The sequence below is a fragment of the Emydura macquarii genome, unplaced genomic scaffold (genome assembly GCF_026122565.2).
Source record: "Emydura macquarii macquarii isolate MOO-44397 ecotype Brisbane River unplaced genomic scaffold, CSIRO-AGI_Emac_v2 contig_499, whole genome shotgun sequence".
NCBI classification, from domain to species: Eukaryota; Metazoa; Chordata; order Testudines; family Chelidae; genus Emydura; species Emydura macquarii.
This window is the reverse complement of record NW_027130636.1, coordinates 4,001,250-4,028,241: the sequence shown is the minus strand read 5'-3', so window position 1 is coordinate 4,028,241 and position 26,992 is coordinate 4,001,250. Positions and strand designations below refer to the sequence as shown.

The 26,992-nt window shown below is 46.0% G+C and overlaps 1 protein-coding gene across 4 annotated transcripts in view; it reads left to right on the top strand.

Annotated features, from left to right (window-relative positions):
* The window catches only part of VPS8 (VPS8 subunit of CORVET complex), a 223,567-nt gene that overhangs the window by 112,775 nt on the left and 83,800 nt on the right, over nt 1–26,992 (top strand). For all 4 annotated transcript variants that reach the window (XM_067538775.1, XM_067538776.1, XM_067538774.1 and 1 more), the window contains 9 exons: nt 882–933; nt 1,354–1,396; nt 3,372–3,444; nt 5,029–5,148; nt 6,079–6,150; nt 19,392–19,511; nt 20,396–20,452; nt 21,596–21,678; nt 24,401–24,485. In XM_067538775.1, the coding sequence (XP_067394876.1) occupies nt 882–933; nt 1,354–1,396; nt 3,372–3,444; nt 5,029–5,148; nt 6,079–6,150; nt 19,392–19,511; nt 20,396–20,452; nt 21,596–21,678; nt 24,401–24,485 (705 nt within the window). The remainder of the gene's footprint in view (nt 1–881; nt 934–1,353; nt 1,397–3,371; nt 3,445–5,028; nt 5,149–6,078; nt 6,151–19,391; nt 19,512–20,395; nt 20,453–21,595; nt 21,679–24,400; nt 24,486–26,992) is intronic.

The window sequence follows — 26,992 nt, the reverse complement described above, 5'->3', positions numbered from 1 at the left end:
TTGCACTGGGGGAGGTCTAGCTTGGATATTAGGAAAAAGCTTTTCACTAGGAGGGTGGTGAAGCACTGGAATGGGTTACCTAGGGAGGTGGTGGAATCTCCATCCTTAGAGGTTTTTAAGCTGTGGCTTGACAAAGCCCTGGCTGGGATGATTTAGCTGAGGTTAGTCCTGCTTTGAGCTGGCGATTGGACTAGATGACCTCCTGAGGTCCCTTCAAACTATGATTCTATGATTCTAGGTGGTTAGGAGGCTTGCTGGGCGAGGGCTGGCTGGGCAGCAGGACTGGGAGCCATGAAGGCAGGAATCAGAGGCTGGGGGAGCAAGGCTGATCAGCAGTGCTCCCTGGTATGATTGCTTATCTTGCCTCTGGCTCCCCAGACTCATTGCTTGATAGAGCAGCCATGTACACTCTAGATTCCTGGGAAGCAGCTAAGTATCACTAGAGGGGAGTTTTGATCTAACAGACCTAGGAAAGTTCATTTGACCAAGGTTGCTCTCTTGTAGATCATTGCAGGATTAGCAGATGGAGAAAATGCTTCCCTGGCACTAGTACATTTAAGGAACCTTTGCCATAAGCCTTTCTTTCTGTGCTTTCTTTTGCTGTAAAATGTAGTGATAAATTAGAGCTTGTCCTTTCTTTGGGAGATACCTTCTTAACAATCTAGGTTATAAAACCAGGCATTGTTTTGTTCTTGTCATGGATTACTTCATGTTCTTGGACACTTTTTCTAGCTTTGCCTTCCTTTTAGGCTCTAAGCTCTTTGGGGCAGAGACTGACTCAACTTGTTTGTGTATTACTGACCATCTTATTGGCATTTAAAAATTATGTGATGTATAACAATTATAAACAATAATAAACTTTTCTCTCTTCACTGTTGCAGAAATTGTTCAAAGTCATTGCTTCTCCACTTAGTGCTGGGAAGTCTCTCACAGGTACAGAATGCTTTCCTTTTAAGTTCTTACAACTTTTATACTGTTTTGACATTTCTAGTGTCTTTGATCATACGTTTAAGTGGTCTTTGATCACTTCTAATTTAGGGAGGAGGGGAGAGGATTGTGTCCCTATTTAGGACTCCACATTTTGCACAGGCTATAAGTACATCTTAAGTACTTTCTTCTTTAAACTGTCTTCAGATAGTTCTATCCTTTCATACACAAACATGCTGCAAATATGTAAAGTTATGGTGAATAGAAAAATTCTGTAAGACTGTATTGACACCAGTTCCGTTGTGAGTAACAATGAATGCTCAAGTAATTGAGATTTTCCCTTCAGTAAATAAAGATTAGATCCCTATACAGTTGTGTCTAGTTATTTGGATAAAAGATGACAAGACTTCTTTTCTCTGTTCTTAGATGAGCAGGTGGTTATGGGGAACAAGCTCCTTGTGTATATAAGGTAAGATACCTCCATAGTATTTATATATGACACTTAAAATGCATTTACATGTTGAAATTGCTGTACAGACCCTAATCCTCCCAATACCCCTGTGATGCATGGTTGGTGGTATTTGGTGTCATGCAGGAGGTCAGAATATATTATCATCATAGTCCCCTCTGGCATTAAAATCTATGAAAGGTATTAATATCTACATTTTATAAAGGATTTAATGGAAGCAGAGAAATGAAGCGACTCATGGCCACACACCAAGTGGCACATGTGGGATTAGAATTTGGGTGCTCCTAGCTCACGCTTCTGCTTAGCATACTGTCTTTAACTTCCTATATTAGCGATTTGGTGGTAATGTCTCCTTCCACATGAAATGGAACAGGGCGCTCCCCTGCCCCAGAGCTTTGTAGCCTAGAAATCCATATTTTAACCCTTCGAATTCTATATTCTGTAGGTGGTTCTGCTTGTAATAAATTGTTTCCTCTATTGACCATCTATGATAATACAAAGTTGGGAGGCATAGTCAATACAGAGGAGGATCGGAATATTGTTCAGGAGAGTCTGGATGACCTTGAAGATGTGACCTAAATGGGGTGAAATTCCGTTCAGTAGTACAAGTGCAAGTGCAAAGCCATGCACTTCAGGTCTAATAAGAATAGTTTAGTGTCCTATGGGCTGTAATACTTCAGTCTAATTTCAGTTATTGGTGCAAGTGTGGGGTGGTGCTTGTGGTCTATGATATACAGGAGGTCAGACTAGATGAACTGGTGGTCCATTCTGGCCTAAACTCTATGCCTCTGTGACCAATGCCATTCTGAGATTATTGGCCAATAGTGGTTTCACAGGGTCCACACACTGCTCATGGTGCTCTCCCCTGGCCATCCTGGGGATTAGCTCTGCTTGGCAACCCTCTGGCAGTGTCTTCCCTGTTGTCCTCTTGTCCTACGGACCTCTGTTGTACCCCAACCCAGCAGCATCTTTCCTGTCGTCCTGTGGACCCCACTGGCTCCAGGAACTATAGCCTTTTTTTCTCAACTCAGCCCAGTCACCATACATGTTCCCCCTCTTCCGGGGTATCAAAAGACCCTCTTGACAAATGGCTCAGGCAGTCTTCCTGCTCTCGGCCATGCCAGTGCCACTCCATCTGCGGTTGGTAGGGGTGACCTTGGCCTACCTTTTACTCCAGGTCCCAACTCAGTGGCCCTCTCATTGGCAGCCAAGGTTTGACCTACCCAATACCTCACTGCTTTCCCCTGAGCCTTGTCTACTTTTCTGGTTCCCCCCCTTCTCTGGGCTTGACAAGCCACACGCCCTCCTCCCAGAGAGTAGGCTACTTACCCCCAACCCCAGACACACCTCTTTTCTCCCAGGTTGTAACTACAGACTCCTTCCCTGCTATCTCTTCTTGCCAGCTTCCTGGCTTATATAGGCCATTGCAGCTGAGCCTCCTTCCAATGAATTCCTTGCTTCTTGGCTCCTCCTCCAGGTGCAGCCTGGGGAGTTAATTGGCCCACCTGGCCATTTTAATTCTTCAGGGCCTTGTGTGGGGTGAACACCACATCACAAGTGATTAATAGCCAGTCCCCACTTCTTGAAGCTGAGCAAGCCACATCCAAGGTTCTAGTGAATCTGAAAAGAGTAGACTTGGCGTTGCTCTAAATGCTGCCCAGAATATAGTTGTCTGAAGGATCCTTTGTTTCCACTCTGTGTCGCAGTGCCGCCTCTGTTTCCTGTGCCATGGTCCAGCACTAAGTGGTTATGTTTATGCAGAACACTGGGATTCCCTTGTGTAACAGCACCGTTGTTAGGGATACATACTTAGCCAATTTGGTGCTTTGATATGAAGAACTGATTTTAAAAAAATATGTACTGAAGACTAGGCAGCTCCAAAAAAAACCCCAGAGGCACTCTTCAGATCTGTTTAGGGTTGGGAAGTAATAGGTCAATGTTTTGTAGTAACTAACTTCTTTTTCTTTTCCCACAGCTGCTGTTTAGCAGGCCGTGCTTATCCATTGGGTGATATTCCTGAAGATCTGGTTCCTTTGGTTAAAAACCAGGTGGGTATTAATTTGGAAGGATACTGTTCATAGGGAATGAAGCAGATATTGCAGGAATGTTTGATAAGAGTTGAGGGATCACCTTGTAGTCTTACCCACTTTTTATCTTGGGTAGGTTTATGATAGAAAAGTGCTGCAGCTTGATTATCTGCAGCCCTGTGAATTTGTAACACACCATCGATTATCACACAACTGATTGAAAAAGGCTGACATTGAGCTTAATATTTCTCTTCCTTCCTTGAGAAATGGAAAATGATGCAGTCCAGAGTCTGTCTCTAGACAGATTTTAATGATGTTAGGCAGCATAGGACTATAGAAATTAAAGATGGAAAAATTCTTGGTTTTGAGCTTTCATTACAGCTGACCTGTTAAGATCCTTGAAGTGAAGTGCAGTTATAAATTGAGTGTCTAGGGGCACTGTATGGTTAACCATGTACGCAGTGTATAGTGAGTGAATGGTAGTGCTCATGAATAATACTTCATTGACAACAGTAGAGACTGAAGTCATTCAGGACTTCTCTACATGGGGAAGTTCATGTTCAATAAACTAGGGTGTGGATTTAAAGTGCACTAGCTACTGCACAAAATCTTCTTGTTTGGATGCTCTTATTGCACACTAAGGGCAGTTTATCTTAGTACACTTCCAAAATGTATCAAGCTAATTAACGTGAAGGCATTGTTAGTGCTCAGCAAGATTGTCTTCATGGGAAGTTAGCTGTTGCATGCTGTCTAGTGTGCACTTCTGTGGGCTTTTTCCCCATGTAGACAAGCTCTCTGCTATAGTAATGGATACATTAAAGGCCTTGGCAGTACAATCTTCAGCATCCCTTCCTCTGTATCCCTATTGCAAAAACCTTGGTTCATACCCAAGGCCTTTTTTGCCTTAACTGTTGCAACTCTAAAACTGATATTTTAAGCCAAAGTACTTTGTGTATAGTGATATTGCTTGCTTGTTGAGTTTATGCTGCAAAGTAAATTTTCACAATGGTGTAAGGCAGCGGTTCTCAACCGGTGGTACGCATACCACCGGTGGTACGCGGAAGACGGCTCGGTGGTACGCGAGGCGTACCCTGCCACCGATTCCACCACTGAATCCCCCCCCTCTCCGCCGCAGAAGCTCGCCGCCGCTGAATCCCCCCCCCTGCCGCCGCCGAGAAAGCTTGCCGCCGCCGAAAGTCCCACCCACCCTGCCGCCTAAAACGGTCAAACGGCGGCAGGGTTTCGGCTGCGGGCATTGATCCCTCCATGCAACCCCGCCGCCGCCAAAAGTGTTCCCCCCGCTTATTTACCGAGTTCCACTCGGGCCAGGTACAGTCAGGTCAAGCGGTACTTGACCTGACTGTACCTGACCCGAGTGGTACTCGGGGGAAAAAAAGGTTGAGAACCGCTGGTGTAAGGAGTTCAGTACCAGACTTCTGTGCTCCATTTATTCTACACTACTTAGGACACTCAAGCAGAAATGGTCCTATTAACTAGTAATCCTGTATTTAGAAGGTTTTAGAACGCTCTATTCAGGCATTCAACCACTGACAATTGAGAATAATTGTGGGAAATTATCAACATTTATATAAATATTCATTGCAGGTCTTTGAATTTCTTATCCGCCTCCACTCAGCTGAGGCATCTGCAGATGAAGAAGTCTACCCGTACATTCGTACGCTGCTGCACTTTGATACCAGAGAGTTCCTTAATGTTCTTGCACTGGTAAGAGACAATTCAAGTTCAGCAAAAGGAAAATAAAAAGCTAGCTCTTATATTGACCTATTAAGTTGTCTTTCTAAAAGACATGCACTAGCTAAAACAGAAGTTACTGGCTTGATGCATGAATCACTTGGGGTACGTCTATATTGGAATAAAAGACCTGCCACACAGTCAGGGCTGGACCAGGACAGCTGACTTGGGCTGTGGGGCTAAAAATTGCTGTGTAAATGTTCCAGCTTGGGCTGGAGTTTTAGGACTCTCTTCCCATTCTCAGGGTTCCAGAGCTCAGGCTCCAGCCTGAGCCCACACGTCTACACAGCAATTTTACAGCCCCACAGTCCAAGCTCAGCAAGCCTGAGTCAGCTGGTCCAGGCCAGCTGTGTGTGTTTAACTTCTGAGTATATGTACCCTTGGTGACATTCTCTGGCCTGTATTGTAAAGGAGGTTGGACTAGATGAACATAATGGTCACTTCTGGCTTTAAAATCTCTGTGGTAGTGCACTGGGCTAGCCATTCTCTTGTCAAGCCATTGCTAAAATTGCAGGTGCAATAAAAATAACAAACTCAGGCTTGTGCCTCAACAGGATAATATTGTGATGTAAACATTTTCTTCTTCATATTTTCTCTTGCCCTCACTGCTTCCCCTTCCCACTACACTTGTCTTATCTAATCAGTCTGTCTGTGTTCTATCACCAAAATATCAAGTGTCTTAGAGCCACTTATGCAGGCCAACAAAAGAAAACAAATCAAGCAGGCATTTGGCTCCTGAAAGATAGTGGTAGGAAAAAATGCTCCCAAGAAGTGTGAAAGCATCCTTGGCAACCTTTTAGGAAAGCCTCTTACTCATACTTGCTTTTGTTTATGGGAATAATATTGAAAAGCTTCCCAAGTTGCCAAAGAATATTGTGGAAAAAATTCTCTTCTCTAATGCAGACTTTTGAAGACTTTAAGAATGACAAGCAAGCAGTGGAGTATCAACAAAGAATTGTGGACATCTTGCTAAAAGTGAGTGTGTGTAAAAAATTAACCCTTTGAGTTTTATGTACACTGGACTATTTACAAAGTCACTTCAAAAGGTTGTGTATGGTAAAACAGTTAGAAGAGAGGATTGATTATCAGGTCTTGTGAATTCCCTTTCCAGTTCTGTCACTATCTTATTGTGTAACCTTCAGAAGGTCACTCACCCCATCTGACACACAGCTTGCCCATTAGTAAAGCATATGTAAGTCGTGCTGTAGTACCTGCTTCTCATGAGTGTTGTGAAGTTTGTGTTTGCACCTGAGACCCTTGAAAGAGAAGCACTGTTCTATATATCAATGCAAAGATTTAGTTCTATCTTCAAGTGATTGCTCATATCCATTCCAATATAGGTGATTGCAAGCCCCGTAGGGTCGGCTCAGGCGCCCCCTGGAGTACCGTGCTTATGCCACGGTACATAGGGCGCAGCCGACCCCGCGGACCCTCAGTTCCTTCTTTCTGCCTGTGACGGTTGCTGGAACGTCTGCCTCTTGCTTCAGCAAGTAGCGTTCCCTTTGTGCATAGACTGTTGTTGTTTAAGTAGACTGTTATCGTTAAGTATAGTGTTTTAGTAGTGTTAAGTAATTAATTAGTTAGAATACTTAGATAGTAGCCCTCAGGGGCTTCAGGGTGGGCCATGCCTGGCTCAACCGGCTTCAAAGCCTGCACTGCATGTGCGAAAGCTTTCCCCATGAGTGACCCTCACAACCTCTGCCTCAGAGAGCAGCACAGAAGAGATAAGTGCAGGATTTGTAAGGCCTTCAAGCCCCTCACGCAAAAGGAAAGAGACGCACGTTTGAAGGCCATCCTTATGGAGTCTGTGCTTCGGTTAGACTCGGAACCGGCGTGTTCCCCTGCGGCACCGAGCGTCTCCTTGGTGCGGAGCGCCCCATTGGCACCGACCTCGACCCTCCAGGGCCCAACACCGAAGCGCTGGAAGGGGAAGGACGTCGTTCACCGGGACTCCCTCGCACTGCCCGTCCGCCCTGGGGGGAGTCAGGAGATGCCCCAGCCATGTGCCGTGGAGATTACTCCAGCACTGGCATCTCTGCGCAGGGAGCCTCCCCCAACTCCTCAGGGTGGGGGAGCATCAATGCAAGGACCATCGACACCGGAGGTGTTCGCCGCAACATGCGCCCTCATGGGCATGCCCATGCCTCCGTCCCCCCCTCGGCCAAGGCCGCAGGGACCAGTGTCTCGGGGTAAACCCGCCCAACCAGCACCCCCCACACCGAGCCAGTCGGACAAGAGCCATCCCTCTAAGGAGGGATGGGACCCTAAGGAGGGTCCCTCCACGGGGCCCCTCCCACAGTCCTCTTCCTCGTCCCTGGACGATGTGGCCGCCAGGGACCATAGGGCACCACTGCCCAACTTCCAAGCTCACCAAGATCTGCTCAAGAGGGTGGTGAGCAATTTAAACTTAGAGCTCAAGGAGATGTCGGAGGAGGAAGACCCCCTCTTCGGTGTGTTGGGGGTAGCAGGGCCATCAAGGGTGGCCTTACCGGTACAGAGAAGGCCCTCTGGTAGACCCCTGCCTCAGTTGTCCATACCTCGAAGGGCGCCGAAAAAACGTACTATGTACCCGTGGAGGGGTTTGAGTTCTTATATAACCACCTGCCCCAGGTTCACTTGTAGTGGATGCCACCAACCAGCGGGGCCCAGGGTAATACAAGAACAAAGAACAAAGATTGTAAAAAGTTAGACCTGTTTGGCCGCAAGGTCTACTTGAGAGCGACTCTGCAGCTGCGGATCGCTAACCACCAGGCGCTCCTCGGGAGGTACAATCTTAACCTCTGGTCCTCACTGCAGAGGCTTGCAAAGTTCTTACCCCAGGTGTTACCAAAGGATCAAGCAGTGAACTTCACTACCGTGATCGAGGAAGGCGCTGCAGTGGCAGGGGCGGCCTTACAGATGGCCAGCGACGCGGCGAATTCTGCCAGCAGGGCCATGGCTTTGGCCATTGTCATGCGTCCTTGCTCCTGGCTACAGTCGTCGGGGCTGTCCCAAGAGGTCCAGCAAGCCATCCAGGATCTGCCATTTGATGGTGCTGGCCTCTTTTCAGACAAAACTGACGACATACTCCATGCCTTTAAGGATTCTAGGGCCACGCTGCAATCCCTAGGGCTTTATGCCCTGCAGGCCTCGAGGCGTCAGTCTCGGCCGCAGACCCAGCGACAGCCTCAACCTCCCTCGAGGCCGCCCCCTGGACCCGCTCAGCCCAGGAGGGGTCGGGACCAGTACTGGGCACCTAACTGCTGCGACCGCTCGGGCTCATCGGCGGGGCCCCAGCACGGCCCAGGCAAGGGTCAAAATAATAAAAAGCCATTTTGATGGTGCACACAAGGGTGGCACTCTACCTTTTCCCCTGGATCTCACCTGGCCCTTTGCCCACAGACTCCGGCCATACTACACAGAATGGCGAAACATCACCTTGGACAGCTGGGTCCTCAGTGTAGTTCTCAGGGGCTATGCCCTCCAGCTTACGGCCTTCCCCCCAGACTCCCTCCCTACTCCGTCCCTCCTCAGGGACCCCTCTCACGAGCATCTCTTCACACAGGAGGTCTACTCCCTCCTCCAGCTAGGGGCTGTGGAAGAGGTTCCTCCACAGGAGAGGGGAAGGGGATTTTATTCGCGCTACTTCCTCGTTCCCAAAGCCAAGGGGGGCCTGAGGCCCATATTAGATCTCCGCCGTCTGAACAAGTTCATCAGACGCCTCAGGTTCTGTATAGTTTCCCTAGCCTCCATCATTCCTGCTCTAAATCCAGGGGACTGGTATGCTGCCCTCGATTTAAAGGACGCTTATTTTCATATTTCTATCCTCCCCGGTCACAGAAGGTTCCTGCGGTTTGTGGTAGCTGGCTGCCACTACCAGTTCTTGGCCCTCCCCTTTGGCCTCTCGTCTGCCCCCAGGGTTTTCACAAAGTGTATGGCGGTGGTGGCGGCCCATCTGCACTGCAGAGGGGTCCAGATATTCCCATACCTGGACGACTGGCTGATCTGGGGCAAGTCCAGGGCCCATGTAAGAAACAGCCTGGAACTCACTTGCGCAACATGCACCAGACTGGGGCTGCTCATCAACAAGCGGAAGTCCGTTCTCACCCCGGTGCAGTGCATAGATTTCATCGGGGCCACCCTGGATGCCACCCAGGCCAGAGCCTTCCTCCCACAGCCTCGCTTCGAGGCGATGGCTCCCATAATCAACAATCTTTACAGGTTCCCCACTACGACAGCCAGGCACTGCCTCCAGCTGTTGGGACACATGGCAGCCTGTATATACGTGGTGAGGTTGGCTTACCTCAAACTCAGGCCTCTCCAGGCATGGCTAACCTCATTGTATGCGCCAGCCAGGCACCCCTTAAACAGAGTAGTCACAGTTCCCACGCAAATACTAACTTCTCTGAACTGGTGGAAGGACCCAAGGGAGGTACTGAAGGGAGTTCCCTTCAGAGACTTGACACCATCAGTAACCCTGATTACAGATGTCTCGGATGTGGGGTGGGGAGCCCACATCAGCGGCAGCCTGAACACCCAGGGGCTCTGGTCGCCAGACGAGAGGTGCCTCCACATCAATGTCTGGGAGCTCAGAGCAGTCCACCTGGCCTGCAAGGTTTTCCTCAGACTTCTGAGGGGCAGAATGGTGCAGGCCCTTACGGACAACATGGTGGCCATGTTCTATATGAACAGGCAGGGGGGAGCGCGCTCCTTGGCTTTTTGCCAGGAGGCCATTCGACTTTGGGACTTTGCGGTGAGGCTCAACTTCCACATATCTGCCTCTCACCTCCCGGGGGTCAGGAACGACGAGGCAGATTGCCTCAGCAGGTCGTTTCTACCCCGACACGCCTGGTCACTACACCCGGAGGTGATAAGTTTTATCTTCCGCAAGTGGGGTGTTTCCCAACTGGATCTGTTCGCGTTGTCCTGGAACAGGAAATGCCCGAGGTTCTGCTCGCTCCAGGGTCGTGAGCGGGGCTCCATCTCTCATGTGTTCCTTATAGAATGGACTGGGACCCTGATGTATGCGTTTCCCCCCATTCTGCTGCTGCCCAAAGTCCTCTTGAAGATCAAGAGAGACAAGGCGGACATCATATTGATCGCCCCAGCTTGGACGAGGCAGCACTGGTTCAGCATGTTGCTGGACCTGTCCATAGCCCTGCCGCTGCCACTCCTGAGGCGTTACGACCTGCTCTCCCAGGACCAGGGTTGCCTGCTCCACCCGGACCTGGACTCCCTCCACCTGACAGCATGGAGACTCTGTGGCTGACGGACGGAGGGAGAGCCTGTTCCATGCAAGTCAGACGAGCCCTGGCCTACTACATCGAATGGACCAGGCTGTTCTGGAAATCGACACAGCTGTTTGTGATGGTAGCAGACAGGATGAAGTGCTCACCTGTCTCCACCCAGCGCATCTCCACCTGGATCACCGCCTGCATCAGGACCTGTTACGAGCGGGTGAAGGTGCCACTTTCAGGAGCTGTGACAGCGCACTCAACCAGAGCCCAGGCCTCATCGGCGGCCTTCCTGGGATGGGTGCCACTGCAGGACATCTGTAGAGCAGCGACCTGGTCGTTGGTCCATACCTTCACGTCCCACTACACCATCATGCAGCAGGCAAGAGAGGACGCAGGCTTCGGCAGAGCAGTGCTGGCGAGAGCGGCTCAACGCTAACTCCTACCCACCTCCGAGTCATCACTATTTAATCACCTATATTGGAATGAATATGAGCAATCACTCGAAGAGAGAAAACAGGGTTACTTACCAGTAACTGTTGTTCTTCGAGATGTGTTGCTCATATCCATTCCACACCCATCCTCGGTCCCCGTTGCCGGAGTCGGCAGAAAGAAGGGACTGAGGGCTCGCGGGGTCGGCGCCGCCCTATGTATTGCGGCATGAGCGCAGTACTTCAGGGGGAGCCTGAGGGCTTTTTAAGGTGAAAAAAGTTCCGGGAACTAATGCACGGGGTGCGCACTCACCTATATTGACATGGATATGAGTAACACATCTCGAAGAACAACAGTTACTGGTAAGTATCCCTGGGTTTTTTTTTTGATTGAGAAATGTTGTTTCCTGGGATGGTTTTCTTCTCAAAACCCTGCACCCAGCTAGCTTTCCTTTGACAATATGTATAATAGGGCTTCTTGCCCAAATATCTCATTGTTACAGATGTTAGACTCCTTAAATAATATCATCTGAAATCTAAAATAAATACATTGGGGCTGTTATGAGTAAATACGTAATCACATGTACAATTTACATTATAGTGATTTTATTCTAACATTTGCAAGCCATACAACTAAAACAAATGAGGCAGCTTAATGATGAAAGTTGTGTTTTAATATTTTGAAGCAGGAGTAAACTCCCATCCAGTTAGAACCTATTTTAGGCTCAGTTCAATTCAGAGTCTGAGTTACAGGGCAAAGTACCAATACAGTATGTATTTTTTCAGTTTATAAAAATATCTCCCAACCAGAGCTCTAGGCTTAGGTACTCTTCAGTTTCCTAAATACGTACATAGTTGTGGTAAATGCCTAAAATAGTATACAGTAGGGGCACCCTTTGGGAGTACCATGGCTGGGGAGGAAAGCCTCTTGTAGCATCTGTCAGTAGGGGGAAGAAGGTAGTGCCAGGCTGTGAGAAGGAGGTACTTTAGGATGTGCTTTTGTCAGTGCTGCTTTGTACACTGAATCCAGCCACCCTCCGTATTTCCAACCTCACTGCAGGAACACTGTCCCCCACACTCCCCAGTAACAGCAAAATGTGAGTGTCCTTCCAGGCCCCAAGCTGACTCCTTAAAAGAGCAGAAGAGAAGGACTCTTTCCATTTCCCTACTGAGCACCTGGGGGACTCTAGGTGCCCATCTGCCCTTGCTTAGTTCCACAGTTCATCTTAGCAGATATTAGCAGTCCATCCCCTTCCCCAACCATATGGTCTCTAACTCCAGTCTCACAAGCAGGGTCTTTAATTTGGGATTCTGTCTGTTGTATCTTGATGTTTCTTGATACAGACATCGTCCTGAGCCCTGTCTCTCAACCAACAAGGGCTGGGCCATCGTAAATTTGACCTAAATTTTCCTTAGCTGGAAATATAATGTTTCCCTCTTGAAGACCTAATCTTTCTTCAGTATTGTTGGGATTAAAATAGTGAGAGCAGCCCTTTAAGAATGGCTTAGAAATCTGCCTCAGACTACAAGATGAGCAGGCACAGAAGTTTCAGCATGAAGGCTTCTAGAAATTTCGAGAGAGACTGTGTCTTTTAAAGGCACCTCCAACGTGAAACACTAAGGTCCTTTTTGCCCTGCATCAGAATTAAAGAACCCTTTGCCAGGAGTACATTCGAGGGTGAGCAAAGTTAGCAAAGGGTGAACAGATCCTTTGTTGCTGTATGTATATAATTTGTGAAGAAAGGCATTACACAAAGAATGTAAACTCATTTAACCAGAGATAGCAGGACACATGAATTTCTAGTCACTGGAGTCCAATTGTAAGTATTTAACAATAACTGGAAAATTTACACTGCAGTTCCTTCCTTGTTAGCAAGGCACCCTGGCAGATAGACATTAAGGCAACTCAGAGAGCATCACCTGAGAATTTGAGTGTTTTGAGTGAAGTTCCCTATTGTATTCCATTGTGGGTTACACATGCGCACCATGTGGCAGGAGAATTTGAAAGTGGTGTCTGTTGATCCGCGCATGCGCCCTGGCTCACCTTATGCCTCTATCTGTGGGGATAAAGGCGGGGCGGGTCAGAACCTTCACTGTCTGCAGCTTAGACTTCATTCTACAAAATCAGAATGATCTAGTTTGTAAATAGTTTTAACAGTTTTAAAAGTTTTTACAGTTTAGTGTTTTATAGATCTGTTATTTACAATAGTTTCTCTGGAGGGACACCCCATCCCTATACCCCTGTTCAGGTACTGGACTATGCCCAAGACTCTGGGCTTCCTGCCTGCCATCCTTCATCAGAGATGACCAGCAGTGCTGCCTGTACTGACTTGGGGAAGCCCAGTTTGCAGTGAGGTGCAGTATCTGCCGATCATTCCCCAGCCGTATCTGAGAAAGGCAGGAACTTTGTCTCTGCAAATACCTCATGAAGAAGGCCATGAGGCCCCAATCAGACCCAAGCCTGGGAACGCCCCTGTACATTGGCCTGATTCAGTAAGGAGTGTGAGATCTAAATCCATTGCTGCCACACAAGACCTTTTCACTCTTCTGGTTCCAGAATCCTCTCCTCCATCAGGCCCTTCCGTCTCCAAGGAGATGATAATCATCTCTGAGAGAATTGACTTCTGGAAGGAGTTTATCATCCATCCCATACATGGACTATATCTCTCCTTCAGTGGCACCGAAGGTACCACCAGTGGAACCCAATGAAATTTCCTTCCCCTGCCCTACACATCCTCCACCCCCAAAGACCTGTGCTGGTTTGGGATCAATCTCTGCTTCATCTAACTCAGAGCAGCTGGTACCCCATGCCATTGGCTTATTGATCCCTCCTACTGGTCATATTGGGGGTCTGGTGATCAGTACTCCCCTGTAGTGTTGACCTGATCTTCCAGGGAGTCACCCTTTGCCTTCCCTCTAAGGAGAAGCTCAGATCTGCCCTTGGATCCTGGAGAGGATGGAACATCATGGTCTGGATTCAGTGGTTCCACTGAAACTAGTAAGACTGCCATCTTCATCCCCGGACTCCTTCCCGCCACCTAATGATGTTAGACAGTACCAGGACCTTCTTTGCAGAGTTGCTGGAGAACTTCAGATTCCTCTTGAAGAGATCCAGGACTCCCAGCACAAACTCTTAGACAGCCTCCATGCATCTGAACCCAACAGAACAGCCTCTTCATTAATGAAGCCCTTGAACAATATCATAGTTCACATCACAAACAACTCTTGAGTACTGTCAAGTCATGTTGGTCTCTCCTAGGTCATATGGCCTCATGCACCTACATCACCCTGTTTGCAAGACCACCTTTGTTGCCTTCAGACGTGGCTGCAGTCAATATACTCTCCAAACTGCCATTCCTTCAATCGTATGGTAACAATTCTGGCCAGCGTTGTGTCTTCCCTGCTATAATGGACAAATCCTCATCAGGTATGTGTGGACATCTCCTTTCACTCTTTCTCTTTGGACCTATTCAGTTGGGGAGCCCACGTGATCAGCGATACAGCACAAAGTACCTGGCTATCTCGAGAGTCCAATATCAATATCGTGGAGTTGTGAGCAATCCAGAAGGTATGAAAGTCCTTTCTTCCGTTCAACCACAGTCACCATGTCCTTATAATGTCCAGCAGCATTATGATTGTCTTCTACATCCACAAACGGAAGAGTGAGATCTGCCTCCCTGAGTGCAGAAGCAGTCAGCTTGTGGAACTGGTGTATCAGCAATCCAATCACCTTATCAGCAGCCTACCTACAAAAAATTTGCTTGTGGACTCCCTCAGCAGGCACTTCACAGTCACCCACGGGCAGGATCTCCATGACTTGGTACTGCACAATATTTTCACTCTATGCAGGACCCCAACCAGGGATCTGTTCACCTCTCCAGCATTCAGCAAATGCACCACATATTACTCCGGGTTGCGCTCTGCTGCTTCTTGGTCGGAGAAGCTCAACTATACTTTCCCTCTGCTACTGCTCCTGCCTCAAGTTCTATCTGGCAGGATAGAGCATGGGTCATCTTGATCGCCCCCTACTGGTTTCCCAACCTTCTATGTATGTCACCCTGACCACTAATCATGTTCCCAACATTTCCTGAGCTTCTGACTTAGTGGAATGGCAATATTGGGTACATGATCTGTGTCCACTCCACCATAGGGCTTGGTATTTGGATGGGCATCATCCTTAGAACGTTCATGTTCCACAGCCATACAAGATATTCTCTCTGATAGGTAATATTTTCTAGTAGAGTCCTTTCTATTAACTAAATGGAAGCCCTTTTTCTTTTTGGGCACATCAGAGGCATTCTCCCAGAAACTTTGGCTATTCCTTTAGTCTTGGACTATATCCTATCTTTGAAGACATCAAGTTTATCCAACAGCTCCTTGTGAGTCCACTTGGTGGCACTCAGGGCATACCATCCACCATACCAGGGCTACTCAGTCTTTGCATATCCATTGACCAATAGATTCTGGAAAGGCCTGATAAGAACATTCCCATCTATTCAGAAGCCTACTCCCCAGTGGGACCCCTACCTTGTTCTCTCAGTATTCACAAGGCTCCCCCTTGATCCTTTAGCATCTTGTTTTGTCTCTCCTTTCCATAAAGGTCACTTCCTTGTAGCTATTACTTCAGTTAGAAAGGTTGGCCAACTTGGAGCAATGATGGCGGACTCTTTGTACACTACATTCCATAAGGATGTAGTTTCTTTGCCTCTTTTCACCAAATTCACCCCTAAAGTAGTTTCAGCATTTCACTTTAACCATTTGATTCACTTACCTGTGTTCTTCTCTGCACAGTTCTGCAGAGGAACAATAACTCTGCTCCCTTGATGTTTGGCAGGCCTTGGCCTTTTACCTGCCAGTACAAAACCAATCAGGGAATCCCCAAGACTATTCATTGCTATAGCAAAAATAATGAGGGGCACACCATCTCCACCCAGAAAAGTCTCCAAATGGATTTCTAGCTGCATTCTAGTCTATCAGCTATTGAACCTTCCCCCCACAGGGTAAGAGCTCATTCCACCAGAGCACAAGTGACAACTGTGGCATCTCTTCAGGAGCTACCCCTCCTGGACATCTGTAAAGTGGCTGCATGGGGCTCCATTCACACGTTTGCAAGACAGTTTTCTCTGGTGCAGGATTCCTCTGCTGATGCCATCTTTGGGATGGCGGTACTTTGCTCAGCCCTACTGTCTACATCTTCGCACCTTCCTCCTACTTAGGTACTGCTTGTCAATCACCCATAGTAGAATATAGTAGGGAACATCACTTGAAGAAGAGGACGTTACTTACCTGTAATTGGAAGTTCTTTGAGATGTGAGGTCCCTATCTGCATTCCACTATCCACTCTCCTTCCCTTGTGCTTTAGGTCTTATCTGTTTCACAGTAGAGAAGGAATTGTACAGGTGGTCAGTCTGCCCTGCTTTTTATCCCCTGGGATGGAGGAACAAGGTGAGTCTCAGGGCACAGGCATGGACCAACAGACACTACTTTAAAATTCTCTGGTTCTGGACACATGTGGATGCATAACTCACCATAGAATATAGATAGGGACCACACATCTCAAAGAACCTCCTGTTACAGGTGTGTAACCTCCTCTTTCAATGGGTCCTCATATGAGGCACCATTGACTGACGTACTCAGGGTACATCTGCTGTTGTAAACGTTAGCATCGTTGACATGTTTTGGGTGGAAATCTGTCTTGTTAATGGACAGGATGTCAGCCTAAATGTTTTCAGTAGTGAAGGAGATGAGCCATTTCATGTAAATCATGTAAATAATTTCTGAGAGCTAGAGCCATGTCAACGTTTATGGAGGACAGGAACAGTGAGTGGGAGGGGCTGGAACTGGTGCAAAAGAGAATGCAGTGGAGCAGGAACAGTGGCATGAAGAGACCCCTGTGAGGCAAGTGGCCTAGGCAGCATGTTAGCTGTTGCTGTGCCAGTCATCAGGAGGGGAACTGTATCTGTGCTACTGGCAGGTATCAGCTGCTCCTCCAGGGAGAGAAGGAAAGGCAGTTAGGAGAATAGTGACAGAGCTGGCCAGGAGGGCTAGTTTTGTGTCTATCCAAAGGTTCCAGTGTTCCCACAGCTTTTAAACCCTTTGATCTTGAATTTGTTCTTTCACTAATTAAATGATGCATTGAAATGAAAGGATTAGAACAGTTGCCTCTCAAGCCTGAGTCACATCCACCAGCCTTCATTAGAAGGCTTTGCCATGTGTCGAGACAATGGGAGGTAAGGTTTTGAAGGTCAGTCAGAGAGAGTGCACCTCAGTTCTGCCTCCAGGGTCAAGTTAGATTTCTCTACCTACACAGGACACTATATGGGCTAAGCTCCTCAGGGTTACTACTCAGCAGCTTTATTTGATTCTCAGAATACTTCACAGGACAACAAATTTCCTCGTTTCCTGTAATTTGATTGAGTTTGAGAGAAAATTTGCAGGGGAGAATCCCTTTCTCACAGCCCCTTGTGGACCATTGCCAGCTGGCATATGTTAGCTGTAAGGCTTGTTGTTGTTTCTCAGCTTCTCCTCTTCCCCTTTTGCTGGGCTGCCCTTCGTGGCTGTGTAGGGAGGGGGGACATCCTTTGCTAAATGCTCTCCTTGGGGCTCCTACAGCTCAGCACAGAAGCTGGCAATGGAGCAACCAGCGTTATTTTCCTCCCTTCTCTGATTCAGCAAGCAGCCAGTTGGGGGAGCAGTTGAGCAGCTGCAACAAGGAAGGCAGAACAGCTGCACAGAATGTTCCTGGCTCACTGGAGCTGTTCCGGGGACTGCTAGGAAGAAGTGGGAGGCAGTTGGAGAGGCCATGTCTCCTTTCTGTATTGGCGAGGCTGATTTAAACACCTCAGTTTAACAATCACAGGGCATAGCTCAGGAAACTGTGACACTAAGCACCCCAATATTCACAGCCTACACACTACTGTAATAATCCTTTGTACAAAATACACCTTGTGTGGTATCATTTGCCTCCTGGTCATTGAATTTTGTACTTCTGTGAAAGGTCCTGAGTGAGGGAGAGTCAGCCATGGCTGGGAAGAAAAGAAACAAACAGTCTTGAACAAAGCCTGTGTTTTGCTAGATTTAGTTCTAAACTTTTAGATGCAGGTTTCATTTTTATTTCCTTGTAACCCTTTCTAACTTTATCCCTTTTACTTAGCATCACTTAACCTATGTCCTAGTGTTAATAAATTTGTTTTATTTTACGATAAACCAATTCAGTGCTGTTTTGAGAGGGAAGGGTGTATTTATCCCAGTTAAATTAATAAGCAGTGATGTGGCTTTGTTTACAGAGCCTTATTATTTCTCTGAGCTGTTCAGGAGATGACTGGGCATTCAGGGCGCATAGTTTTGGGGAAATTCAGGACTGGAGTGTGCTGGGATCATCTTGCTGGTTGAAATCAAGGCTGGTAAAAGCCAGAGTGTGACTGTGTTGTTGGCAGGCTGCTGGGATCACAGCTGCTGGATCAAGGCTGCAGCTATATTCAGACACTCAGGGTGTGACCTGCAGACTGGTAGGCTGATTGTGAGCCCCCCATGTTGGGAGCTAGAATTGCAAAGCCTTGTGAGGCACCTACCGTTACAGGCAGACAGTGTGAGACAACTCCTCACTGGTCTGGATTGCACCCCAGACTGTGTCTATTCCAGTTCATAATGAAATAGATTTTTTTTCTCCTTAAGTCGCCCTGTAGGACAGCAATTTATAGTCTCTAGGGCCTTGAGTTGGACACCTTTTGGTCTGGCTTCCTTGGATACTGAGCATTGCTAAAAACATGCTCCTCTTAATTCAGCTGCTTCACAGGCATTCACACTTGAGAACAGCACCCCATTGTACACAAGCACAGGCAGTGAGACCCTTGTGTTCATTCAGTAGCTCATTTCCCTGAACATAGCCACAGATTCTCAGGTAGGAGTCCCATCCCCAGGCAGTGAAGTATAGGCAAATCCACCCCCTTCAAAGCACGAGCACAGCCCCATCTCCCTTCTGTCAGGTGCCTGAACCAAAGTATAGGCAGTCACCCACTTCATCTCTACAGGTAATCAAGCATGCCTTCCCTGCTAATTCAGGAATCCCCTTAGCCAACCGTAGACAGATACCCAAGTGGCTACACGTAAGTGCAGCCCCACCTGTCTTCCCACTTACTCTCTATGTTTCAGGCCATTGTGCCTTTTTTCCAGCTTTCTCTTATGCTGCTAGTCATTGCACTTGCTTTCTGACTGGGTCATCTGGACATCTGGCCCAATCTGAAATCAGATCCAAAGCTACTGTTTAAAACTAGACAGAAAAGAATAGCAAATAGGGTGACTGTTAGTTTCTGCTATGTACTTCTATCTCCAAGACAAAAGTACATTATGTTGAATTGGCACCTAACGAATTGGAAGGCTTGATCACTGAGCAGAATTGTGTTGCCACAATATGGGAAGCTTATAAGATATTATGTTGCTCTCTAAACACCTCACCATTCACTCTTGTGCAGTTAGTGTTCCTTCTAATGTGTCATGCTGTCGTCTTGTTTTTTGTGTTTCAAATGTGATTGCATAATGGATAAATCATGTTTGTTTTTTCTCCACGCAATAGGTTATGGTGGAAAATTCTGATTTCATCCCATCACAAGTTGGGTGTCTTTTTACCTTCCTTGCCCGGCAGCTGGCTAAGCCCAACAATACACTGTTTGTAAACAGGACACTTTTTGACCAGGTAAATGTTAGTTACATTGTCACTGTTGGAACAGCCGCTAAATATGAAGGTCTGAGATAGTGCCAGAAATAAAAAGCAAATTGCACTGTAGGCTGAGGCTGTACTGAAGATCTGTTACCTGCTACCTAGTGGGTGGGATACTGTCTGAGGGCTTGGTGGCTATGATTTCAGAAAAGACACCGAGAAGGCACCACATAAGTGCCAAAGTTTTTCTCATCTCAGCCTGCTGTGATTTATGTAATTGTCTGAGATATGGGAGAAACATCTGCTTCTGTCCCCGCTACATGTATCCTGAGGTAAAGACAGTGTATATTAACAAATGGTCTAGGGTCTATTTATCTCTATCTTTTATTTTTCCTCATATGCCTGAGTTTTCCTTGCCATGAAAAGGCCAGGCTGCCATCTGTTGCCTATGGATTTTTGTGTGTGTTTGGGGAAAATGTGTGTGTAGGGAAGGAGAGAATCAAAATGTTGATCTTTTGGCACTGGCAATGCTGCAACCCTCTCTCTGAGAACATTATAGGCATGCCACTAACTGACAAAAAAACTGCCCAACAGATCGCCTGATTTAAGCATCTATCAAGTAACCATAATGTATATGGGTTAATATAAGAAATGGTCTAACGTACAGCATGTTTCTCTACAGTCTGAAACCAGGATCAGCTGCACCATGCGAGGGGTTTGCACTGATGGAACTGCATTGGTGTAGTTATACCAGTGCATACAAACCCTAGAGCAGACAAACTGATACCCTGAATTGGTGGGGCTACGCCAAGGATAATAGTCAGTGTGCTTAATGAAAGATCTCTGAGCCTTAGAATAAGGCCACCCAAACATCTGAAAGTTCATACATAATGAAAATAGTCGTCTTTCTTCTTGACCAGGTCCTTGAATTTTTGTGCAGCCCTGATGACGATTCCCGACACTCAGAGAGACAGCAGGTAGCAATTTTTAGAGGTGTATTTTACTCAGTGTAAGAGACAAACTGGTAATTCCTAGCACTTCTTTTCTTGATCAATTTCTATAGGAGGGTTAACTGGATCAGAAGATAGAGTGAGTGACCACTAGCTGTATTGGGGCTAATGTGCCAAAATGGAGGTTTTCACCCCGGGGGGGGGAGAAGGACATGTTGTGGGCACAGCCAAGAGCAGTAGCAGAACAGGGCCTGGAGATTGCTCCTAAAGATCCCAGCTCATGGGGTCTGAAACAGCTCCCCAAAGAAAGAGAGCGCCTTCCTCCCTCCACAAAGGAACCAGAGCCCATCAGTGCTCTTGTAGCCTAGGCTGGTGCAGAATGTGTAACACAAATGGAGTTAATATGGCATTTGTCTTGGTTTAGCTGGGACAGTGCATTCCCCCCACACCACTACTACCACTGCGATATCTGGGCTCAAGTGTTTTACTTCAATTCCTATTTATGCTTTAGTCTCGCTAGGACTTAGGTGTACCTAAATGTTGTCTTTTTCCTGACGTATATAGCCTGCCTATCTCTGTAGAAGAATAACTGATACTATGGGAGAGCTGGAACTGGAGTTGGAGTAGAAAATAAAAATGTTCCCATTTAAAACCAAGACAATTTTTTTTGAATATTTAAGTTAAATCAGTTCAGCTGTCTCACCTAGACAAGGCCTAAGTTTGGTTGCTTTTGTTTAACAATTAGTTCACTGATTTGTAGCCTCTTAATTTTCCCTTATCCTTTCAGCAAGTTTTCCCTCTCCCCTGGTGGGTCATGCCTTATCTCCTTCTCTGATGCTGTTAGTTAATTGGCAAGATCCAGACTACTTGGTTTTCTGTCTTTGAATTTCCTATATAATTTCTGCTTCCTGTTGCTGGGGTATCACTGGCAGAGGAGGTCACTCATTTTCCTGCATTTGTCTTTTTATAGCAATAGCATCATCAGGGAAGTTGTAAGGAAACTTGTGACCTTCAAATTGATGGAGAATCAAAATTAAATAGAAATCTGTAAACTAAAACACACAGCAGTAGTGTTCAGTTACTGAGCTTGTGAGCTCTTTCAGCCAGTGATCAGAGGTCATAGGTATTACCACAATACCAAAAATTAATAATTATTGAATATCTCTTCAGGTCCTTTTAGAACTGCTGCAAGCTGGAGGAATAGTACAGTTTGAAGAGAACCGTCTCATCCCTATGGCAGAAAAAGCTGAATTGTAAGGGTTTTTTTGTTTTTACAATGTATAATATCTGGTTTTTAAAAGTCCACCGTCTCAGCCATTCTAGTCATCACTGCAGTTATGTAGTCATTCCATATATCTCACTGCTGTTGTGCAACTGTGCTTGGGATTACTTTCCCCAAACGTATTTGCTTATATTTCTTCATTGTCAGTTCATATCTAGTCTCTCTCAATCCATTTGTATTGAACGTTAACCTGAGTGTTCTGAGTTGTTGTTACCTTAGCAGTACTCTCTCTGCAGTACTGAACCTTCCATTATGGAACCCAAAATCATGTGAAACTGGACTAGCATTGGATTTGAGTCCATCATGGAAAATACAGTAGTTAGGTTTCACCTGGTCTATATAGAGCGTATTGTAATGACTGTAATGTAATGACGGGTCAATATGAAGTGTCCACATCCTAAAGGCATTCAGGAGTATCTGGGGATTCAGATCAGCCCTCGGGTTGCCAATGCTAAAATTAAACAGCAGACATAAAACCATCTATCAGAGGTGCTGAGAATTTTCACCATCTCCTTTTGGTTGCTTCAGCCTTCCCAAAAGTGTTCTGAATCTTGCTTGGGTTCAGCCAACAAATTCTCATCCAAGCTGCAACCTCAGACATGGTGTGCTGTTCCACCACACTAGGAAGGGCAAAAGGGTTGGAAACATAAAGTCGGGTGACATCAGTCTAATGAAGATAAGCAAGTGCTCAGTTTTGCCTTTCAGTAGCACCCAGAATGAGTCACTCAAACAATGTTGTCAGTCCCTGGTAAGGGTTGCAGGCACATCAGCAATTATGTGGTTAGCTGTATTGTAAATGGTTGATAGTTCTGGGAATCAGCATGGACTCCTGATCTTCTTCCCTTATCTGGAAGAGATCAGTTAGGCAGCTGTACCAGTGCAGTTTCTCTATCATAGCCAGCTCTGAAGGCATATTGACTGGGGTCCATTAGCAGGCTTGAGGCCTGGCACACAGACCATGCTTGCTTCAGTTTGGGCACTGTTTTTATGTATTCTTTTCCTAGCTTTGGAAACAAAACTCATTGTTTGATATGAAAGCTGGCCAACAGTAGCAGCACCTGATATACCGCACTCCACCATATATTTTTCAGACATGTCAATAGCTTAGCCTAGAGTTGGCCATATTTGGGGAATGAAAACCAGCACACTTCTTCTTTGTTACCCATCACGGGGCTGTCCATTTATCCTACAGTAAGACCTTCATGTTGGAGAGGGGTAAGGGAGATGAAAGCTTGGACCTATTTTTTGACGGGGAGGACTGGCTGAAGCATGGCTGGGCCTCATGCTGCTTATCACCAGCTAAATGAAGGAAATGTATGAGGGATGGAGAAGAAGACTGATAGGCTCCACTCATTCTTGGGATCCTATATTGTGATTATAGGGCTCGTTCCCCAAAGTTGCATTTTTCAGCTTTGTAGATAGTTGCCTCATTGTTTTGGAGTGCTTTGGATGAAAAATTGTTTTGAAGCTGAAGCTAGACAAATTCACACTAGAAATGTGATGCAATTTCTTATAGCCCCAGGACATTTTGTTTTTTATAAAATGAAATATTGTAATTTTGGCAAATTTTGTGTTTAGTTTTATCTGTGTTGTTTGGACAAGGGTGTCAGGTCCTGTACCCAGGTGGGAGAGTGCAGAGTAAGGTAGGCTACCTGCCAGCAATGGGTTGTGCAACTTGATGCACAGGGTTACAGTGCCACTCAGGTTTGGACTGGCTGTCCCTCCACCATGATGATGAAGGGGCAGCCAGGCCAAACCTGAGCAATGCTGCAAACCTGTGCAGCAGGTTGCAACTCCTGGAGTGGGAGCCAAGGCCCAGCCCGCGGGGCAAGCGCTACCGCTGCAGGGTGAGTTTTTTGTTTTATTTTGTTTTTGTGGTGGTCCAATTTGTGAAAAACCTGAGGCTCTACAAATTCTTAAGTGACGGTAATTAACCATTGGAACAATTTACCCAGGGATAATGCGTTGGATTCTTTCTATCACTTACAGTTTTAAATCAAGATTGCACTTCTCTTACTAAAAGATCTGCATTAGCTGGGCCAGAAGGTTCTGTACTTGATGGAGGAATTACTGGCTGAGATTCTCTGACTAGGAAGGAGGTCAATCTAAATGTTCGTAATAGTCTCTTCTGGATTTAAAATTTATGAATCTGTGAAAAATGGCAGCAGACAGTCCTGAAAGAATTCTTTATTCTCTGTTCAATAAGACACTTTTTGAGGGGAAAACTCAGATTGTTAACTAGTAATTAGTTTACTTGAACGATGTGAAATCATTTTTGAAGTAATGGCAGAAACAAAATGCAGCTGAGCTTCCCTGTAATACTGTTGTTTTCCCTGCATCCTCAGTTTTATGGCTACGTTTCTGACCAAGAGCCCAGGATAACCATTCAGTTCCATCACAAATGATTGGAGATAGTGAGCAGGTTTCGAGGGGCAGCATCACTTCCACTCACAAAGGCAGCAGCAAAATATTCTTCCAGGAGTATTTAGACAGGACAGTTCATTAATAATTAGAATTATGCTTCTAATGCCATTATTATTTGTAAGTTACATATTTATCCCCTAGTGTCTGAGCCCTGTAATTGTGTTCTGCTGCCTCACAGCTGAGAATGAGATGGATATTCTATACTCCATTTCTTATGTCGTTGAAGAGCAGAGTCTTTCTAACATGGAAAACCTTTTTTTTTATTTCAGCTACCAAATTTGTGAGTTTATGTATGAACAGGAGCATCTCTATGACAAAATAATTGATTGTTACTTACGTGATCCAGTGAGAAAGGTAGGAGAATATGTGATGCTCTAAACTTTTCCTTAGCCCAGAAAAGAATAGCTTCTTTCCCTCCCCCAAGCAAGTAAAACAATTCCAGTCAACGGCCTTGTGAACTGGTAGAACCCCCACCTCTTCTGTCAGTCCTAGGCACAGACTGACTCCTGGTCTACACTAATGAGGTCAACTGGTTGTGTGTACCAGTTAATAGTTTTATGCTGATTTTCAGCACGTCTTCAATACCCATCCTGAATAACTGTAAAGGTTGCTCTTGTATCCATAATAGGGCTCTTTTACACCAGTCCAGGTGAGGTGGCTGCCCATTAGCGTTCTAACACCAGTGGGCCAGATTCTCCTTGGGCAACTCTTTTAAAACTTGAGTGTAAATTATCCAGTCCTGCTGACTTAAATTTTTTTTAACTTCAGTAGATGGTATTTAAAATCCTCCATACAGTTCTGGTTGGAATGGAAAGTAGTTATATGAGTACATAATCCATCTTATTTCCAAATACACAACAAAAATATTTATTGAATGTTTATGGCTCGTCTCTCTCGTTATTGAAAATTTACTCTCCATTTATTTATGAACCTAAACCGTTATTAGGATTCCTTTTGTTCCTAATACATTTTTAAAATCTTTTTATTATCCTTAACTTAGCTGGCCATGGATTTTTCATTTTATACTTTCATAGATTCTAAGGCCAGAAGGAGCCATTATGATCATCTAATCTGACCATCTGTAATACTTCAACAACATCTGTTTCTTAACTTCTGATTTATATTCATTGTTATCAACTTCCCATTTTTTCCACGTTATAGATTATCTTTTCATTTTTCATTGTTGCTTTCACTTTACTAAACCAAGATTTTTTAAACTGATGCAGCATTCTTAAATGATTATGAGATTGCGTATTTATTGGTATTTTGTAAAATGTTCTTAAAAACTCTGAATTCTTCTTCAAGTAGTGTCCCTATGGGTGCTCCACTCCAGGTGTATTGGTGCGTCCTTGATCGGAGATTTTACCAGCAGTGCTCATCCGGGTCGTGCATGTACTGTCCCTGTCTCACGGCGCCGTTGATGCCCTGTTCAGCGCCCCAGGCCCCTCAGATCCTTCTCAATCACTCGCAGTCCAAGACAGAGCTCCCAGCAGTTCTTCACAGCCCGTTAGAAATCTTCAATGTCTTTCCCCCTCCCCCCCATAAAGTTAGTCAGTTTTACTAGTAGTCTATTTTATTTTACCTTAAAATTTCCCTTCGGACTTACCGCTCTAAGTAAGATTATGCTGCGTTTTCCCGACTTAAAATGCTGTACCTAATGCAGGGACGCTATGCCGGCTTTGGATGGACACTCAGAATGCATCAGATGCCTCAGTGAAGGGCATATTGCCCAGTAATGCATCCATTGTAAGAACCTAAAAGCCAGGAATTTGTAACATCTTCCCTGCTATCACCTCTCTATGGGACTGACACCTCTCCAGTGCACTTCACTCACAAGCAAGCCATGCTTCCATCCTCTTCTCCAGAGATGAGAAGTATGATGAACAGGCTACATTTTCTTCCCAACAATCATCACCTAATGGCCACCCATCCAGATATCAGCCACATCACAGACAACCAGCATATCCATGGTTTGGACCTCCATGGTTTGCTCCACCATATTGTGTGCACTGGCCTGGCTGGGACACCTGGTCTACTTACTGTCCATCGCATAGTAGAATGTCAACCTCCTATAAGTGCAGAGAAAGATCACCTATTAGACCTCTCAAACCGGACCCGAAACAGCTAGTCCTGCTGACAAACAGGATGCGAGTGCAAAGCAAGAAATATCTCCAACCACACACAAGTCATCCTCCTCACCTGATGAGACCATAGTTCCCCCATCCGCGACGACTGCAGAAGATTTTAAGCAGTTCCAGGAACTGTTTAAGAGGGTGGTGGACAGTTTGGAGATCCCATTCCAGGAAGTGGCAGGGTCATAACACAAATTGCTTAAAATATTGCAGATCTCAGCTTCTACCAAAATTGCCCTTCTGATGGATGATGCCCTTATAGAGCCAGCAAATAACATCTGGCAGATGCCTGCCACCATCTCCCCCACTTGTAAAAGGGCTGACAAAAAGTATTATATCCCTGCCAAAGATACTGAGTTCCTCTTCACCAATCAAGCTCCTAACTCCCTAGTTATAGAAGCTGCTAACCAGAGGAACAAGCAGCAACATCATAAGTCAACACCACATGACAAAGATGACAAAAGGCTGGACTTAAAGGGCCACACATCAGCTACTCTTCAGTTAAGAGTAGCAAACTACGCCACATTACTATGAAATTACGATCACAAAAATTATTCCAAAATAATCAGCATTTATTGAATTTTTACCAGAAGATTAGAAAACAGCAATTTCAATCATTGATCAAAGAAGGGCAGTTGGTCGCAAGAACAGCATTGCAGGCTTCCCTTGACGTGGTTGATACTGTGGCTAGAACTCTGGCAACTGCTGTCATCATGCCTAGGGCATCAT